Raw genomic sequence first — 21,232 nt, 5'->3', positions numbered from 1 at the left:
GCACTGAGGAGAGGCTTCCGTCGGGCCACTCTGCCATATAGCCCCGACTGGTGGAGGGCTGCAGTGATGGTTGACTTTCTTCAACTTTCTCCCATCTCCCGACTGCATCTCTGGAGCTCAGCCACAGTTATCTTTTAGGTTCTTCTTTACCTCTCTCACCAAGGCACTTCTCCCCCGATAGCTCTAGGAAGGGTTCTGGTCCTCCCAAACATCTTCCATTTAAGGATTATGGAGGCCACTGTGCTCTTAGGAACCTTAAGTGCAGTAGAAATTTTTTTTGTAATCTTGGTCAGATCTGTGCCTTGCCACAATTCTGTCTCTGAGCTCTTCAGGCAGTTCCTTTGACCTCATGATTCTCATTTGCTCTAACATGCATTGTAAACTGTAAGGTCTTATATAGAAAGGTGTGTGGCTTTCCTAATCAAGTCCAATCAGTATAATCAAACATAGCTGGACTCAAATGAAGGTGTAGAACCATCTCAAGGATGATCAGAAGAAATGGACAGCACCTGAATTAAATATATGAGTGTCACAGCAAAGGGTCTGAATACTCAGGACCATGTGATATTTCAGTTTTTCTTTTTTAATAAATCTGCAAAAATGTCAACAATTCTGTGTTTTTCTGTCAATATGGGGTGCTGTGTGCACATTAATGAGGAAAAATGAACTTAAATGATTTTAGCAAATGGCTGCATGTGTAACCACGCAAAGCAAAGGGGGAGGGAAGGGGGAGGGATAGCAAAACGATAACATAAACACGGGGGCCGTTCTTTACATTGGCCACGGAGTCAGAAGACATATACGGGCCAAGTATGACACCCCGCCCCCCCATCCTAAAAAACAAGGGGAGGAGGGGGAAGCACACAACAAGAACAAGCTCCAATTAACACAGCCTCCGATTCAGAACAGGGATCACACACACATATCAGCCCAATAGTCGCACCTAAGGGAAAGCATTCCTACAACTAGCATACCCATGTCTTGTCAGAGTTGAAGACAGACCCAACCCAGAATCACCACCAGAATGCTGTGCTATGTGTTTCCCAAATAATAGAGAACAACATAGAGATATACAGCTGTGACTAATAAATAGGGAGGAAGTGGATGACATCCGTGCATAATAACACAGACTGGCTAAAACAGCCACAAAAAAACAGGGGGCACAGTCCATAAATGAAAAGTATCCAGGATATCCATACATTTATGGTAGCTGAGCATATCATTCATGTGATTCATGTGCAGTTGAATGATTGGTTGTCTATTTCCAGGCTTAGCTTCAAGGGATTATAAAGCAAGAATAAACAGCATATATAGCAAATACACATATAGTAAATTGGCAGAATATTACAATCCAGTATACAGAGTATCCATCGTACCCAGCCAAAGACCCCTCTATCAGAGATCCTTCTCACAAACACCTGATTCGAACCCTTCCAAGAATGGCCTATAAATTGGTTGGGTATTCAAGCCAGGTGGATGGGTGGCATTCAGCTCCATAATCCAGCGGGCTTCCCGCTGCAGGAGGAGTTTGTTCCAATACCGTGAACTCATTGTCATGTTCAAGAAACCAGTTTCAGAGGATTTGAGCTTTGTGACATGGTGCATTATCCTGCCAGAAGTAGCCATCAGAAGATGGGTACACTGTAGTCATAAAGGGATGGACATGGTCAACAATACTCAGGTAGGCCATGGTGTTTAATCAATGCTTAGTTTGTACTAAGGGGCCCAAAGTGTGCCAAGAAAATGACCCCTCACTATTATACCACCACCAGCCTGAACCGTTGATACAAGGCAGGACGGATCCATGCTTTCATGTTGTTTTTACGCCAAATTCTGACCCTACCATCTGAATGTCACAGCTGACATCAAGACTCATCAGATCAGACAACATTTTTACAATCTTCTATTGTCCAATTTTGGTGAGCCTGTGCGAATCGTAACCTCAGTTTCCTGTTCTTAGCTGACAAGAGTGGCATCCGATGTGATCTTTTGCTTTTGTAGCCCACCTGCTTCAAGGTTCGATGTTTTGTGCATTCTGAGATGGTATTCTGCATACCTTGTTTGTAACGAGTGGTTATTTGAGTTACAGTTGCCTTTCTATCATCTCGAACCAGTCTGCCCATTCTCCTCTGACATCTGACATCAACAAGTTATGTTCATCCACACAGCTGCAGCTTACTGTATATTTCCTCTTTTTTTGGACCATTCTCTGTAAACTCTAGAGATGGTCCCTGTAGAAACCTGTTTGTGGACATTCCTTTCATTCTACAGATTACAGGTTGAATCTTCCTTGAGACCCTTGATTACTTGAAGTGTCAAGGGCTCCTGAATAATGTCTATATAGTATTCGCAGATTGGCTATATCACCCAGACGTGTTGGTTCCACTTTATGAATACAAGTACATGTTGTATTATTTCTGGAAGATCATGTCAGAAAGGGGTCTTTTAAAGCAGTAATAAACTCCGCTTTTTATCTTGTCCCTACAGTTAAGCTTATAATAAGGCTTACCAGTAGGTACTGTAAATATCTCCTACACATGCACCATTTAGGAGATATTTATATGTGTAGCACCTGGTGACATCACCAGTGCATGTGCACTATGCTCTCAATTGATGGCATGCTGTCCATCGAGAGAGCTGATCCACAGCGGTGACTAGCGTTTACATGCGCGGGAGTGATGTCATCGTGGTTTGGGCGTTCAAACGATCGGAGACTACGAACCCGGAAGGAAGTCTGGGTGAGATGGATTCCCTGTCAGCCTTTGAAGATTGCATTATATTTCCAGCAATACATGAAGCTGTTGATGACCCCTTCCTGAGTTTGATCTGGAAGTTTCAAAACTGCAGTGTTTCCATGGATGAAGTGGATGACCTTATTTATTTATGATGTCATGTTTTACAGCCATCTCCACTGTGAGTGAATCCTTCACCACTATCTCTTTTTTTTGCACTGAATTTGAAGCACTGAAGAACATTCACAGACTTATTGATTTATTTTTAGTTTCACTTGGGGACTATGGGGGTTATTTACGAAAAGGCAAATCCACTTTGCACTACAAGTGCACTGCAAGTTCACTTTCAAGTGCAGTCGCTGTAGATCTGAGGGGGACATGCAAGGAAAATAAAAAACAGCATTTTAGCTTGCACATGATTGGATGATAAAATCAGCAGAGCTTCCCTTCACTTCAGATCTACAGTGACTGCACTTCCAGGTGCACGTTCAGTGCACTTACAAGTGCACTTGCAGTGCACTTGTAGTGCAGAGTGGATTTGCTATTCGTAAATAACCCCCTATATGTATATTTTCTATATATTTATTTTTTTATATAATTTCTCTTATATTTATACATATTTCTTTGCACATACTTTGTTGTTTGAGCGCAGCTATCCATTATTAGTATTGTATCTTTATTTTCACTCTTTAGTGAAGCACTGTAGCTGCAGCTGATATTTATATATTCATTGTTATTGATTGTGCTGGTGTCACCCATATTATATATTACAGCCATCTCCGTTCACTCCAAGACCAGCAACCCTTTTTTATACAAGTATTCAAGGAACCTTTGTATCCTGAAAGAGCACCATCTCTCTTTCTATGTGATTAATAAATCCTCTTTTTATCTTCTATGATATGTATGTTTAATACACTAATTATTAGTTAGTTTATACGTTTATGCTTTAGGATGTGTTCATGCACCTTTCATATTAGAAGGAGTAGGGTAGAGTTTGTTTTTAATAGGTATATCTATGTTTCTAATATGTGTTTTGTGTCTTTAAAATTATTCTACAAATAAAACAATGTTTCTTTAGCCATTGGTAGCATATAGACATATATAATTATTATTTTTTCCTTATATTTGAGCTCTCCTGGTAGCCCTGCAAAGTGTATATTTTTTTAACCCTTTTGTTTCCGGAGAAAACCCACACGGAGAAAACATTTAGATGGCATTGATTACCACCCAACAGTAGACATGTGCACTGCTGAAAAATGTGTTAGTTTTCATTTCATTTGTTTTTTTTTTTGTTTTATTTTGGGTCATGATCGAAAAACGTTATTTTGAATAAATCAAATTAAAATTAGTTATGTTCCATTCCTTTAGAAAAAAAAAATTAAAAATTTGTAAATTTGAAAATTCCACAATTCGGAAATGCGGAATGTAGCGATACCCCCACAGGGGCTGCTTAAGTATGTTCAGTCCGTTACTTTGCCAACTCTGACCAATGAGAAACACACACGTTATAATAAAATACAGAAATTGTCTTTACTGCAATATTTCTGTGTAAGAATAACAAACAGTAAGAATATATTTGAGTAATCAACTAGAGAACAATAACTGCAATATAGCTCTCAAGCTGCTTTCAAGGGAATCCCAAGAGCAGAGGCACCCTTAAATGGCATACAAAGCACAATATCACACTTTAAATTGGATTGGTTACCTCTACTCAGGTTGGGTCTATGAGTCCAGACAGGAGGAGAGCAGAGGAATGACTCCCTTTGTGTCAGGCTTCTCTCTTCTGTCCCCTGACACCACAGAAATAAGAAATGACACCACAGGCCCAACTTTAAACACATTATACAAATCAACAGGTAATAGCTTAACTTCTTATATAACCTGTCCCACACAATTAATGCATATGCAGAACCCTGAGTATGGGTGTGGATCCGTATGGCACTAGTAGTTTCAGTCCTTTTGAAGCAAAGATAAGATTTGGTGTCTTCAGCTAGCCACTTTCGCACTTAAACTCCTGAATAGCAGGGCCAAACAACTTAACTTGCCCAGATTATCAAGTGAAACAGACAGAGTTTTGTTCAACAATGTGAGAGGACAATGATGTCTGTATACAGTGTCCCAAAAATGGATAGCCTTATCCCTTTATCCATGTGGTACTACAAGTGTCAGTAAGATGACTACCAGCAATGATGTCTGTATACAGAGTTCAGATAACTCCTTCTGTAGTGCAGTGTCTCTGTTCCCTGCAGATGGGCAGAAATGCCCTCTCATTAAATCCTTCAATCAAGGCCCAAAACAAACATCCTTGAACAGACAAGCTCTCTTGGCAACCTGACTGGTCACCTCACACTGGAACGATTCACTGTCGGTGTAGGTGCGCCTCGATATACAGCTGGGATCCCCCTCTCTCAGGCTGGACATCCCAACTGGCAGTAGAGGCCTGAACCGTGCAGCGAGATCATCTGAGAGACAGCATCTCTTCCTTAGGTCTGGTTTCTTTCCTCCCTCAAGGCTGACTGACTGTTCTTCAGGACACAAAATGGAGTTTTTACTTTTCTGTCACAGAGTATCCTGGACTTTTTGTACCTCCTTTCTGAATACCAGGCTATAGAGCCACTTGGTGAGGGAACTGCATGTCCCAGAATCCATTGCAGCTGCTTCCTGCAGCTTAGTACAGTCTCTCTGATTGGCTGTTGTAACTGTGCCTTTAATTGGCTTACTTCTTCCTGTCAATAGGGGCACAAGAGAGGCTACTGAATGCACAGCTCTGTGTGTGTCAACTCACATTACAGTGCCTTGCAAAAGTATTCACCCCCTTGGCATTTTTCGTGTTTTGTTGCCTCACAACCTGGAATTAACATGGATTGTTTAAGGATTTGCATCATTTAATTTACCGAACATGCCCACAACTTTGAAATTTTTTTTTATTGTGAAGCAAACAACAAATGGGACAAAATAACAGAAAAAGTCAATGTGCATAACTATTCACCCCCCTAAAGTCAATACTTTGTACACCTCCAAGTCGCTTTGGCTAAGTCTCTATGTGCTTCATCTTACCATTGGTATTTTTGCCCATTCCTCCTTGCAAAACTGCTTCAGAATCTGTTCACAAGCAAGTCTGACCACATATTTTCTATTGGATTAAGGTCTGGGCTTTGACTAGGCCATTTCAACACATTTACATGTTTCCCCTTAAACCACTCAAGTGTTGCTTTAGCAGTGTGTTTGGGGTCATTATCTTGCTGAAAGGTGAACTTCCGTCCTAGCCTCAAATCACACACAGAATGGTACAGGTTTTGCTCAAAAATATCCCTGTATTTAGCACCATCCATCTTTCTCTCAACTCTGACCAGTTTCCCAGTCCCGACGGCTGAAAAACATCCCCACAGCAGAATCCTGCCACCACCATGTTTCACTGTGTGGATGGCGTTCTTTGGGTGATGTGATGTGTTGGGTTTGCGCCAGACATAGCGTCCGTTTCTTTAAAGGCCAAAAAGTTCAATTTTAGTCTCATCAGACCAGAGCACCTTCCTCCATACATTTTGGGAGTCTCCCACATACCTTTTCGCAAACTAAAAACCTGCCATTTTGTTTTTTGCTGAAAGTAATGGCTTTCTTCTGGCCACTCTGCCATAAAGCCAAACTCTATGGAGTGTACGGCTTATTGTCGTCTTACGTACAGATACTCCAGTCTCTGCCATGGAACTCTGCAGCTCCTCCAGGGTTACCTTAGGTATCTGTGCTGCCTCTCTGATTAATTGATTAATGCCCTCCTTGTCTGGTCCGTGAGTTATGGTGTGCGGCCGTCTCTTTGCAGGTTTGCTGTTGTGCCATGTTCTATCCATTTGGTTATGATAGATTTGATGGTGCTCCTAGGGATCATCAAAGATTTTGATATTTTTTTATAACCTAACCCTGACTTGTACTTCTCAACAACATTGTCCCTTACTTGTTTGGAGAGTTCCTTGGTCTTGGTTAGTGGTGTCTCTTGCTTATGTGTTGCAGCCGCTGAGGCCTTTCAAAAAGGTATGTATATGTAATGACAGATCATGTGACACTTAGATTGCACACAGGTGGACATCATTTCACTAAGTATGTGACTTTTGAAGGTAATTGGTTGCACCAGAGCTTTTTATGGGCTTCATAACAAAGGGGGTGAATACATATGCACATGCCAATTATCAGTTTTTAGTTCTGAAAAATAGTTTTATGTATATATTTTTCTAATTTTACTTCACCAACTTAGACTATTGTGTTCTGATCCATCACATATAATTCAGATTGAAAAAACATTGAACTAATAAAGGCTGTGATGTAACAAAATAGGTAAAAAACCAAGGGGGTGAATACTTTTGCAAGGCACTGTACATTAACTCAGTCAGCGAAACAGGAAGAAAGGGGAGGGGGAATCCCCCTTGCAGCTGCTGACAGGCAGCTTTCCCTAACTTAAGCTGGAAAGCCTGTGTACATTTTTCTGGCCAGCTTGGCGGGGTCATGAGTTATAGAGTGAGACACCCGCTACAGAAATAATAACTAACTAATAATAACTATTAAATTGTAACTATTAGAATTTCCTTTCAAAATTGGCTGTTTATGAACCTAACGAATACGAATTATCCGATATAATGAATGCCGCATCTAAATGAATGGAACGTAACAAATTAATAATAATAAATAATAATAATAATAAAAAGTTTTTCTTCTTCTTCTTCTTATTTATTATTATTAATTTGTTACATTCCATTCGCTTAGATGCGGCATTTGTTATTTCGGATAATTCGTAACTTTGGATAAATTTTTATTCGTTACGTTCACTAACAGCCAAATTCCAATATCTATAATTTAATAGTTAGTAATAGTTATTATTATTAGTTAGTTATTATTTCTGATTTTAGAATTTTCGGATTTTCAGATTTTTGTTCTTATTTTTATATTTTCGTTCTTTTAAATTTTCATATTTTTTTCCTATTTTCGGATTTTCGAATTTTTCAAATTTTTGAATTTTTTTATTTTCCAGAATTTTCGAATTTATGAATTTTCGTTATTAAAAAATTTGTTAAACGGGTTTTCGTTAATTCGAATATTTCTGAATTAACTAATTTGTCGAATTTCAACGAAAAACAAATTTGGAATTAAACAAATTGCACATGTCTACCCAAAAGTCTAGTTATCTGACCATCATGATGATCCAAAATGTTTAGTACTTTAGTAAATCTAACTTTTCTCTGACTTTACTTGCTGCATGTTTTTTTCCAGGTCAAGCCAAATATCTAGCATTATTAAAAGAAGACTACCACTGCCAGATCCCATACTTTTCTCACTACACTTATCTTTTAAACTGTATCTGTAGCCGTCTGTAGCCTGACCATTTTTTTTGTTTGTTTTTATTTATTATTATATTTTCATGTCTGTGTCCTTTTGGAAATGTTTCCCTTAACTTCATGTCCTGGAGACACAATAGGAAGTCAAAGGATATCTCTCTAAAGTTGATGGGACATCCCCTTTTATACCATTGCAACTGGAATAGATGTCCACATTAATAGACGTCCCCTTTATTTTTGTTCTCCACCATAAAAGTTTGGATTTCCCATCAATTGCTTTCACTTTGCTTGAACTAATAAAGAGGGTAAATCTACAAAGCAAAGCAAGGACCTAGACTACAATAAAATCCTTCAATCTGAAACAGAAATGCCACACCAAAATATTTGGCCTCAAAGTAAGGTTTTGTTGCCATGCCATGCCATATCCTGGGTAAAATCACTGTCACACAAGTCCACACAAACAGACCATCATATTTCCACAAGCCCTGATGAAGGGGGCGCAGTGTGGTCCTCAATTATTTGGGTGTGGTGCTTCGATTTGAGATTTAAGTATTGTCCACACATAACTCAAATGCCAACAGGGATATAATTAGCACAACATTGATAAAATACATTTTGAGCACTTAGGGTAAGTGTCACTTACCACCATTTGAAGGTTCTAGCCCCATCAAACTACTATTCTATGCAATACAAACCTGACAGAGTTTCAACTTCTAACCTTTCCCCACTCCATCAAACCTAAAACAAAAAAAATGTGGCTAAAGATACACTTTAAGAACACTATTATAATGCTTAGCCATAACCCAAAATCCCTAATTATGCATCTAAATAAAGATTCCTTTTTTTTCTTTTTGTGCTTGGAACAGCTAGGTCATGTTTGCTTGTAAGTGGTGTAAATTGGTACGTGCAGCACAAAGAAATATATTTAGCGTATAAAAGTGGTTATTTTATCACAGGCAAAGGTCTTTACAAATGCTCTATAGATCAAAATGAATGTAATCTGCAGTATTTCATTCAGTGAAAGGCACTTACATGTTTCTCAATAGATAGACGGTATGGGGCATGTAACGAGAACATGAAGAAGGAATTCTTTTCAGATCCTTGTATCTTTATTAGTTATTTCAGGAGTTCAAAGTTTTAGAGGCTGAAAGCATTTTTGTGCTGTGGCAAGCCATTTTTTCCCAAGACACCTTAGAAATAAACTGCAACATTCTATAGTTTGTATGGAACAGAAAAAAACATTGCCAAATAATATTTTTTTCTTTTAGTATATTGTAAATGAAAATATTTATATAGATCATTAAAGCAACGTTCCACCCAAAAATGGAACTTCTGATTTAAGTGATGGTGTCCCCCTGACATGCCACATTTGGCATGTCATTTTTTTTGGGGAGGGGGGGCGGATACCCTCTTTTTAGAGGCACCCAGCTCCCACTTCCTCCCGGGGCTTCGCAGCGCCAGAAGGAAGTTCACCTCTCCCCCTCCAATCTGCAATCTTCTGGGACATGTCACAGGTCCCAGAAGATTGCCTGGCCATTCACAGTGCGGCTCGCACATGTGCAGTGCATGCCCGGCTGTGAAACCACAGCCGGATGCTCATAGTTACAATGTTGGCGCTGCAGACAGGAGGGAGAGAGGAGTGGGGCTTCCTTCGCCCGCATCGCTGGAGCATGGGACAGGTAAGTGTCTGATTATTAAAAGTCAGCAGCTACATTTTTTGTAGCTGCTGACTTTTAAATTGGTGGAACTCCGCTTTAATGTGCTCTTTGTAACACATCTTCCCTGGAGGCAAATAGGTGAACCAAATCATATGGCTGTGTATTGCCATTTTTCTGGGAAGATTGCTACTCAGCCAGCCACCTGCCATCCAAGTCGACAAGCTGGACACCTTCCTTAGCTGTGACAAGAACCTGGGAAAACTAAAGAAACCTAAAGCAATTTGCCTATTAACCCTGTGACAGACCTAGCCGGGACAGAGGCTGTTGGAGAGGACTGAATGCAAGCCTCTTGCCTTTTGATTATGGGCCCTGGATTTTCAATGGAACAATACTCTTTGTGAGGTGAATTAGAAATCCAGTCTGAACTGTACTAATCGGACTCAGTCGTGTATATATTGTATGTTGTTTGATTCTGTTGGGGACTCCTTGCTGTGGTCATCTGGGATTTGTGTCCCTGAAGAGGGAGGTGGGATTCCTCCAGCAGCCCCCTGCTGATAAGACTGATTCATACTGTTGGGACACATACTGTGAGGAGATGCTGGTGTCATCAACTCCAACTACCTGTGTTTATGTTAATTGAATGAGCTGATCACATTGTCCTCTATACAATGTAGGAGACGGGACGACTCCTATTGGAGCTGCTGCTATTGTGAGAAAATGTCCTGTGATAATTAACTCAGTCTGGGCAATAGGTCATGTCTCAGTCACCTAGGCTGTATAAAGGATTAGTTAATTAGCTCATGTTAATTAGGTTAATTAGGTTCCAGTTGTATTGTTAGAGGAGGTTCCAACGGCATATAAAGTCTTGTAATTTTGATTCTAAAAAAGTCAGTTCATGTTAGCAACAAGCAAGTGTCGCCTTGTTTCGTGCTCAGAAAGGTTGGAATATCTGATATCTGTATACAGACTGGGAGGAAGTGGTATATGATGGAAGCACTCAAGCGGAGTGTGGGACGTTCCGTGACAATGGTGGCAAGCAGCGGGAAAGCTTCCGGCAGTCTGGGAAATCTAAACCTCCACCTGGATCCAAGATCAGGATAGCAGACTTCAGTCACCCCAGCGGAGATATGGACCTGGCATCAGAGTTCCCGAGGCTGCTGCGGATCATCCTTTCAACATACACCAGGACTGTGTCTGAGGATGAATACCTGGAGCTTAGGCAGCAAATTCGGGTGGAGCTTTGGATTGGAGCCCTCCAGCTCGCTGGTAGAAAACAGGGCAAGTGCTTTCCAACCCAAGAGCAACGGGCCAGTGACCAATGGGCATTGCGGATGGCATTTCTGGGAGAGCGGCCCCAGGAGCAATGGGTGACTGAGTTGGACAGGCTGGTCCAGCAGGAGATAGAGCTGGACAATCATTATCGGGCTCTGCAATGGCACAAAGAAGAGGGATATTTAGGGGAGACAACAGAATGCTCTCCGGAGGGATATGACTTTGGAGGCCCTGGATTGCTGCGGGAGGGCCTTACAGTTCATTTTATGTCTGGCGATGAAGGGGAACCTGACCTTGAGGACCTGCGAGAATATAGAGAGGCTATGCTCGGTCTTGCAGGGGTCTCAGAGCTCAAACCTGATCTGGACCATTTGCTAAGGAAGGAACAGCATCTGGAAAGGGCATACAGGAAACTGCTAGAACACGTTCAGCAGCATGCCAGAGAATCGGCAGTGGAAAATCCGGAGATTGCCGTCCCCAAACCTGAAGTGCTGACAACAGGGCAGAGCTCTGCTAACCTCTGCCCAGAAATGATAGCATGTTCTGGGTTCCATGGACAGGAGATGGTAAACCTATATCCCCAGACATCAGTTGCAGAGACATGGGATTTGATAGACTTTTCTGCTGAGGAAGAACAACCAGATGAGCCTCCAGCAGAATAGCTGCTATCAGGGCCAAAGTTCACTGTGCTCTGCCCAGCACCAACAGTGGCTTCGGCCTTCTTGAGAGAAAAGGTAGTCGGCCTTTCTCCCACAACACTGACAGGGACATGTGATTTTCTGCCAGCAGCATCTATGGAGTTAAAACAAACTTCTCCAGCTGAAGATCTGGTAACTGAACAGAGGGTCCAAGACCTCTGTCCCACACTTTTACCAATTCCAGAGACTGGGGATTTAATAGACGTTTCTGTAGAGGAGGAACCACCTGGCAAACCCCCAGCAGAAGTGCTGGCAACCCGACAGAGGGTCCAAGACCTCTGCCCCACACCTGCAGCAATTGTGGAGGCCCAAGGTTAGGAGGTGGCAGTCTATCGCGAGCTGCAGATCAGGATCCAAGGAGAGAATGCAGTCATCACCTCACAACTGCAGCTTGATCTGGTGTCAGTGGATGGGGCTTCAGTCCCCACCTGTATACCCCAGGGATTCTGGGTAGACGGCCCAGATCCCCAACAGCAGGATGGAGTGAGCCCAGTCCCCCTGCCTTCTCTCCAGCGGCAGAAAGGACTCCAGGGAGAAGGGCCAGTCCAGGCCTCTCCCCAGCGGCGGATATATTCTCTGAGAGAGGCAGAGGTTGGCTGGGTGAGTAATACTCTGTTTGGAACAATTTGTTTGGGGTACTGTGTGGGTACAGGCAGTAGAGGACTGGAACTATGGACTAACTTCGGAGTCAACCCGTCTGGGGTCTCCTCCTGTGTTAGTCTCCTGCAAAAAGGGGAGAAATGTGACAGACCTAGCCGGGAAAGAGACTGTTGGAGAGGACTGAATGCAAGCCTCTTGCCTTTTGAATATGGGCCCTGGATTTTCAATGGAACAATACTCTTTGTGAGGTGAATTAGAAATCCAGTCTGAACTGTACTAATCGGACTCAGTCATGTATATATGTATATATTGTATGTTGTTTGATTCTGTTGGGGACTCCTTGCTGTTGTCATCTGGGATTTGTGTCCCTGAAGAGGGTGGGGGGATTCCTCCAGCAGCCCCCTGCTGATAAGACTGATTCATACTGTTGGGACACATACTGTGAGGAGATGCTGGTGTCATCAACTCCAACTACTTGTGTTTATGTTAATTGAATGAGCTGATCACATTGTCCTCTATACAATGTAGGAGACGGGACGACTCTTATTGGAGCTGCTGCTATTGTGAGAAAATGTCCTGTGATAATTAACTCAGTCTGGGCAATAGGTCATGTCTCAGTCACCTAGGCTGTATAAAGGATTAGTTAATTAGCTCATGTTAATTAGGTTAATTAGGTTCCAGTTGTATTGTTAGAGGAGGTTCCAACAGCATATAAAGTCTTGTAATTTTGATTCTAAAAAAAGTCAGTTCATGTTAGCAACAAGCAAGTGTCGCCTTGTTTTGTGCTCAGAGAGGTTGGAATACCTGATATCTGTATACAGACTGGGAGGAAGTGGTATATGACGGAAGCACTCAAGCGAAGTGTGGGACGTTCCGTGACAAACCCTAACTATCAGATAATAGATTGTCTAGACCTTTAGAAAACAGGAAAATCCATGCCACATGTATACCCTCTGTTTCCGAAGAGGATGAGTACTTCATCTTTGTACCCCTAAACACGAGGACTGCCGTTGCTTATGGTATCTATCAAAAGCAAAGGGAAAAAAAATCCTTCTCTGATCCTCTCTGTCTTTAAAATTATGAGAGGGTGTCCAGGAACTTTCCCCCACTGATATAAGAGGCAGACTAATTCCCCCCTCCCCCCAATCTAATCATTGACCCTGTTCCTCACGGTAAAATGTAGCTAAACTTTCCAAATTTGGCTTGATGGAGAGTCAAGTTGACTCTCCATCAAGCCACAGGCCAGATCTTAACTTCTAAAAGTTTAGAGTTCATTATCTAATCTTAAAATTGGCCTCTCTAAATACATTGGCATGCTTTTAACTTATTTATAGCATTGTCAAATCAATAGCAATGGAGCGCCTACTTAAACCTGTGCTATAATCTCCAAAAACACTCCAGCCCTAACTTCAGGGGTTTTCTTTAACAATGCTTCAATTCACAATGCTACAAAGACCTCCTCAGACTGGGATACCTTCAATAAACTGCAAAAAACTCACAGGAGGGTGCAAACACCTCATGCATTACCATAGACAAGTTTATTAAATCCACCAAGACAAGTTGATACTCACAATCGGATAAAAAATGGCTGATCTGTTTCAGGGGACAGACCCCTTCATAAAGGTTTTAGCTCTGAGGAAGGAGACCTGTCCCCCTAAACGCGTCAGCCATCTAATCGTTTTGGTCCCAGGACGGGTTACACCACGTTCGACTGAAGTACACCATGCTTACTGTTTTTATCCACTTGTGAGTTTCCATTTGCCTTAGTGGATTTAATAAATGTGTCTATGGTAATGCACAAGGTTTGTGCTCTCCTGTGTGTTTTTTGCTGTGCAACTATAAACATGTGAAAAACTTATTAGAAAAGATACAAAACATCCATCATAAATAAAACATCTAAAAGATCGTGATTAAACACCCAATACGCAAATGACAATCTTGCTGCCACCAGTGTAATGATAAAGTATAAATCAAAAACACCCAGTGACTAATTCCATAGGAGAGTAAGCTCATCTTCACAATCATCCTCCAAAAAAAATGGAAGGTCTAAAAGCACTTTTATATAACCCACTCCAGACTGCCATCCTCCAGATCACAAACGGAAACATCAAGATGAAAAACTCATATGCATGGAAAAAGAGGCTAACAATAGTGAAGAATCACCTACAAGCGTTTTAACAAAAACTAAAAGGTTACAATCACATAGGCAGAAATGTCACAAATCACAAAAATTGCTATGGTCACACACTACGGTGCCACCAACTAAGCACTCTCATAGCTCGAAAGCATCCAGGCGTGATGAAGAGAGTAGGAATTCCCCCTACACATACGAGTTTCATCTGAATTACATCCTCAGGGGCTTACACCTTGGGTTTTAATCATGGACTTATAGTTGTTTTATTGACTAAATATTATTTATGATGGATGCTTTGTATATTTCCCGATGTGTTATTCACATGTTTATATTTGCACAAGTTTAATTAGGCGGTTCTTTATTATTGATTCGACATTTCAGGTATAATATTTATGAGGTAGCTGCCTATTTATCCTTAAAGTGGAATTCCAGCATATTCCTAACTATGCTTAAACCTGCCCCCAGTCCCTTTCGAAATCCTATTCTAACTACCCTGTTAAAGGAAGATGCTTATACTTAACCACTTCAATACCAGGCACTTAGACACCTTCCTGCCCAAGCCAATTTTCAGCTTTTAGCGCTGTCGCAATTTGAATGACAATTGCGCGGTCATACAACACTGTACCCAAACACATTTTTTATCATTTTGTTCCCACAAATAGAGCTTTCTTTTGGTGGTATTTGATCACCTCTGCAGTTTTTATTTTTTGCGCAACAAATAAAAAAATAATTATTTACAAAAAATTTTAACAGAAACATAGAAAAACTTGTTTTTTTTTCAAAATTTTTAAAAGAGACCATGTAAAAAGATGTTTAAATAAAAAAAATTGAAAGCACCCCTGTCCCCCTATGCTCATGAGCAAATGCAAATGCATACGTAAGTCCAGCAATCATGTGTAAGCGGTGATTGCACCACGCATATGAGGTATCACTATAAACATCAAAGTGAGAGCTATAATTTTAGTTACAGACCACCCATATAACTCTAAGCTGGTAACCTGTAAAGGCTTTTTTGGTACAAGATTTTTAGGGTTCGTAGTTTGGCATAGGACTACGCAATTTTAAAGTGTGACATGTTAGGTATCTATTTGCTCAGGGTAACATAATTTTTTGTATTTTACAAAAAATGGGTATTATATTGTGCTTGTGTGCAATAAAATGAATTAAAGTATATATTTTTCAATTAAATTGTCTTTGTAAAACTGCTGCGCAAATACCATGTGGCATGAAAAATTGCAACACCCACCATTTTACTCTACAGGGTCTCTGCTTACAAAATATATAATGTTTGTGATGGAGGTGTGGGTGGAACAGAACACATGCAGGGATCAAGAGGGATTTTAGGTCCCCTGATGAAGGAGTTATTAATTTTGGGGGTTAAAAACCAGGGAGTCGGATACAGGGAAGGCCACCGAGAGGGACATGCAGAAATAAAACAGGGTGGCAATGGGGCACATCAAGGGATAAGTTCAAAGGCGCTGGGCAGCAATCTAATACAGCAGGGACTTAATTCAGAATTACAGGGTGATTACAGTGAGTAGCAGGCCACAATCAAAGTCCAGGGTCACAGGGAAACAATCCGGGCACAGTGAGTAGCAGACCACAGTCCAGTACAGCAAAGTCCAGGGGCACAGGGCAGCAATTCAGGGAGCCAACTGGGGCCTCAGCAGAAGAGGTCCAGGTAGCTTGGCAGGGAAAAGGAGGTCTGGCTGGCAGAGGTCCTTCATAGGCAAATCACGGGTCCTCAGGGGGCTGTGTTGCCTGGCTGTAGCATCTAGACCACACAGACAATGCAGGACTACAAGTTTCAGCAGTGCAGAAAGCACAGCCCATACGGAACTATCTGTCTCCCTAGTTCCATGCATCTTCTCGCCTCCTAGTGAGACCTGCAGCCATAAGCTCCTTCGTCCATCACTGAAGAGACTCTCAACAGTCTGACATTTTCTGCCAGAATAGGGAAATTAAATTGTACTTTGAATTTAGCTAAGGCTAGCATGCAACACCTGGTGCTGGCACATCTTGCATCTCCAGATACTGGAAACTATGCTGTCTGCGCTTCCTGCGGAGATCAAACTCATCTCCCTTCACACAAGCTCAAAGATTAATTAAGCAATCAAGCTGACTGCTTACACACTGTTGACACACTGTAAACGAGGAGACACAAGTAATCAATATTTTAAGCATTCTTAACTAATGTACTATATTGTGAAAAAAGGTCTAAACACAAAACTCTAGCTCAATAACATTATTTTAATTTGCATAAGTACAGAACAAACAAAAATTCTGTAATGTATAATACAATAATGTATAGCGGGTCGTTAGGGTGGGGAGAGCAGGTCATAAGTCCGAGTGGTCATTAAACAGGTAAGTCGTTAAACGAGGAGTATCTGTGTGTGAGTAGTGTCAAATTGGCTTGGGAGTCAAGTGGTTGATTATTTGTTTTTGTTATTTTTAACTTGAGTGCAGCACATTCATTTTGTATCCATTTGGTTATTTATAGCGTTGATGTTATTATTTTTTCATTTTTTTCAGAGTCATACAATTGCACCTGTAAATACAACATCAAGTCCCAATGAACTGACAACTAAAGAGTTCAAACAAGACAAGAACTGTGACTCTCGCAATGTAAGCCTATGCCACGTTGCCACAAATTCGCAACCGTAGCTAAAGTTTTGTTGTATATCTAGACCCTACTGTTTTATAGCTTAGCTATGAAATCTTTCTATGAACATCCAACTGTTTTGGGCAAACAGTATTTTTGTTGGCTTTCTGTATGAATTTTATACCCTAAACTGGTTGTAAATGATATAACAGATGTAAGCACTCTTTAGGGTTACAGTTGTACAGCATTGTGTTCAAAGTTCTTTTTGTATAAAATTAATTGACATGGGCTACCATAGAAGTTATACATATTTTGCACTTTAGTTTTTGGTCACTTCCCCTTTTCAATACCAAATTTAGCTTGCTTACAGCTTACGTTTCTCTTGAAACAGATGTAGGTCCTCCCTTAATATCTGAGTGCATGGCGCAACTCCCATCTTTGTTTCCTGATTGGCTGTCCCAGTTCCTTGTTATCGGGGTAGAACTTAAAAAAAACAGTAAGGAATACAGGAATTTCAATACTAGCACCAAAGAGGCAGTTGTCAGGAAATTGCACTAATTTTAAGAGACGTTTTAGCTGAAAGCAATTTTTTAAACACATTAGGCATTAAGCATTATTTAGCAGTCTGTTAAATCATCTTTATCTTTTTTTTTTAATATACTAAAATTGTTGTATTTGTAATATTAAATCTTTAGTAGCTGTTTTCAGAGACATTATATGTTATATATATATATATATATATATATATATATATATATATATATATAACTGATGGAAAATATTGCATGGAAACTGATGCACAAAAAGATTATGCTGTAACTGATGTTTACACATTTTAATCTTAGAGTGTATGCAGAGCCCCAAATTTTCTCTTTAGTTTTGGATAGAGTAGGGTATGGTTCAGCCCTTTGTCATTTTTATTTTTTTTTGGCAATGTCCTATTAGGGGAATTTTCCTTTGCATACTGTACCAGAAACAAAGCAAGAGGTAGGGGTAATCTTCCCAATATGAGAGGATATTTCTCCTTAGACAGTTGTCACTAGAAAAGAAGATTTACCCTCACCACCTGTTGCGGTGCCAATTTTAAAAAACTGGTTTCCCCTTCACTTCCTGTACCAGAAACAAAGCAGGAAGTAAGAGGAGATCTCTCCAAAGTGAGAAGATATATTCTCTTACACAGTTGTCACCAGAACAAAATTCTCAGTTGGAATATTTTCCCTTATCTCCTGTTCCAGTGACAATTCCAAAATTTTGGATTTACCATCGCTTTCTGTACTGGAGACAATATTTGCCAGGACCAATAGCGAGGGTAAATCTCCCCAGCAGGACACAGACAGCAATAAGAAGCAAGGATCTAATTCTACATTCTATCCAAAGCAACAAAAAAAACATAAATACAATTTAAACTTCACTGCACTGTTAATATGAACTTAAAGCCCATCTGTTGCATTAGTTCATTACCGAACATATACAGTAGAAGGGACATCATTGCTGGATTTTGATTGGTAGTTGAAAGCAGCTGAAAAAGGGTCTTTATATCAAAGCAACTGCTAATATTATACTTTGCCTTTTTCATGCACCTCGTCACCTAAACATACATCAGTGGTCTTACAGGTCTTACATTATCAAATGCATACATTTTAGTAGCTGGAATGGACTGCCTTTCACCTTTACAATGTTTATATGTCAATAAATCAAATGGATACATGGTGTGGGCCAGTTGGACAGAAAGACAAAAAAATCAAACTCTACTACAGACAGCAGTACACCCAAAGGGTTTCAAGCTTCTGGCTCCTCAGAACAAGTGTCTTCTGCTGATACCCTCTAATCCAGAAGAGTGGTTTGTTGGTATCATACTAGATCAGACTTTATAGCCACTCAATGCATGCTGAGGCTGGGGTGAAGATGCTGGAAGAGGCACCTAGAACAGATGACAAGAAGAGCAGACAAAGTTGTTACCCTTCTAGTAGTCTGGTTCCATATTAAGGGAACTGTAAGCACATAGTACACTACATTCCAAACAAAACACATAAACTGTGTTGGGATAGCACCAGTAAGGATCCTAAGAGATTGCATGGGTAGTCAGGGTGACGTTCTTTTATTACCACCAAGAATGTTTTTCCAACAGTCAACACCATATGTGGGTGGCAACCCTGCTTCATTGTCCATGACCTATGTTGACTATGCAGAGCTTTTGCCCAGGGTAAAATTGTCTAAATGGGGGGATTTGCTAAAACTGGTGCACACAGAATCTGGAGCAGCTGTGCATAGTAACCAGTCAGCTTCTAACAGTTTGTTTAATTAAGCTTTGACAGTAAAACCTGAAAACTGATTGGTTACTATGCACAGCTGCATCAGATTCTGTGTGAAACCGTTTTAGCAAATCCCCCCAATGGAAGGTTACTCATAGGCCATCATTTAATAAGGTGTAACAACCAATCAGAAATATGCTTTGTAAGCTACAATATAATTGGTTTCTATAGTGGCTGGTCATATAAATGGAAACATTCTAGGAAAGTATGTCTAGTTAAGTAAACAGCCACCAAGCGAAAGCATTAGAAAAATGCACCCTTTATTAACTCCCCAGTGCAGGGGAAGGGAGTGTGCATAGGTAATTCTAATAGCCCAGAGTTGGGCATTAAAAACCCAACTTTATCCAAAACTTTTTTGTTGTTGTTGTTTTAGAGTGGGGAATGGATATAACCTCTGTCAGGCTTTACTTGAGGTCCATCTCAAAATTGGGGAGATTTACCCAAATTCCTCACAGGACAGGAGGGAATGTATGTGTGGAAGGGGCACAAGCTGCAAAAAAGCATTTTTTTTTCCTTAAAAAGAATAAGTTCACTTTTGTAACATGTTACACCTGTATTTAGGGTGTAACATGCAACATTTTACAATACAGCACCTACCTGCACTCCCTGATCCCACCCATTATCACTATTTAAAAAAATAGCGCAGCCATGCAGGGCTCCGCCCACACAGTTACTTTATTCATAAACAGAGTTCTGTTTATGAATGAACTACAAGTACTGTCTTCCATTGAGGCAGATGACTTCTAGTTCTCAATGAACACACTGGTGGCGGCTCTCATAGTTCATTGATTTATCCTACAGTTCAGTAACTGCCTGTCCATACTTATCTTTTAAGTAAATTGGTAAAGGATTAGAACCTCCATCAGGTTATTACTGCCTGTGTCTTCCTGTCCAAGTGACAACAACTCACCTCTTTAATTGTCATGCTGTCACAGGAACAGGAAGTAAAGGTGAAATCTCCCTTATGTGGTCATGGGCAACAAAGAAAGCATGGCATATAATGTATGTGTATATATATATATTATACAGTATATACACTATATTACCAAAATTATTGGGATGCCTGCCTTTACTTGCACGTGAAGTTTAATGGCATCCCAGTCTTCGTCCGTAGGGTTCAATATTGAGTTGCCCACCCTTTGCAGCTATAACAGCTTCAACTCTTCTGGGAAGGTTGTCGACAAGGTTTAGGAGTGTGTCTATGGGAATGTTTGACCATTCTTCCAGAAGCGCATTTGTGAGGTCAGGTACTGATGTGGATGAGAAGGCCTGACTCGCAGTCTCCGCTCTGATTCACCCCAAAGGTGTTGTATCGGATTAAGGCCAGGACTCTGTGCAGGACAGTCAAATTTCTCTACCCCAAACTCGCTCATCCACACTCTATTGCTGAAGGTATTGGGCCACTCCTCCAAATCATTTGGTGGAGGGGGGATTATGGTGTGGGGCTGTTCTTCAGGGGTTGGGCTTGGCCCCTTAGTTCCAATGAAGGGAACTCTTAAGGCATCTGCATACCAAGATATTTTGGACAATTTCATGCTCCCAACTTTGTAGGAACAGTTTGGGGACGGCCCCTTCCTGTTCAAGCATGACTGCACACCAGTGCACAAAGCAAGGTCCATAAAGACATGGATGAAGGTGTTTGGGGTGGAGGAATTTAACTGCCCTGCACAGAGTCCTGACCTCAACCCGATAGAACACCTTTGCAATGAATTAGAGCGGAGACTGCGAGCCAGGCCTTCTCGTCCACATCAGTGCCTGACCTCACAAATGCGCTTCTGGAAGAATGATCAAACATTCCCATAGACACACTCCTAAACCTTTTAGACAGCATTCCCTGAAGAGTTGAAGCTGTTATAACTTCAAAGGGTGGGCCAACTCAAAATTGAACCCTACGGACTAAGAC

The 21,232-nt window shown here is 40.9% G+C and overlaps 1 protein-coding gene across 1 annotated transcript in view; it reads left to right on the top strand.

Moving 5' to 3' along the window:
- Window positions 1-20,426, top strand: part of LUZP2 (leucine zipper protein 2) — a 1,010,053-nt gene extending 989,627 nt beyond the window's left edge. Inside the window, exon 10 of the mRNA XM_073604551.1 lies at window positions 16,948-20,426. Within this exon, the coding sequence (XP_073460652.1) occupies window positions 16,948-17,079 (132 nt within the window). The 3' untranslated portion in view covers window positions 17,080-20,426. The remainder of the gene's footprint in view (window positions 1-16,947) is intronic.
- Window positions 20,427-21,232: the final 806 nt, after the last annotated feature.

This window comes from Aquarana catesbeiana, linkage group LG11 (assembly GCF_042186555.1).
Source record: "Aquarana catesbeiana isolate 2022-GZ linkage group LG11, ASM4218655v1, whole genome shotgun sequence".
Classification (NCBI taxonomy): Eukaryota; Metazoa; Chordata; class Amphibia; order Anura; family Ranidae; genus Aquarana; species Aquarana catesbeiana.
The sequence above is the reverse complement of the archived record's forward strand: the minus strand, read 5'-3'. Positions and strand labels throughout refer to the sequence as shown.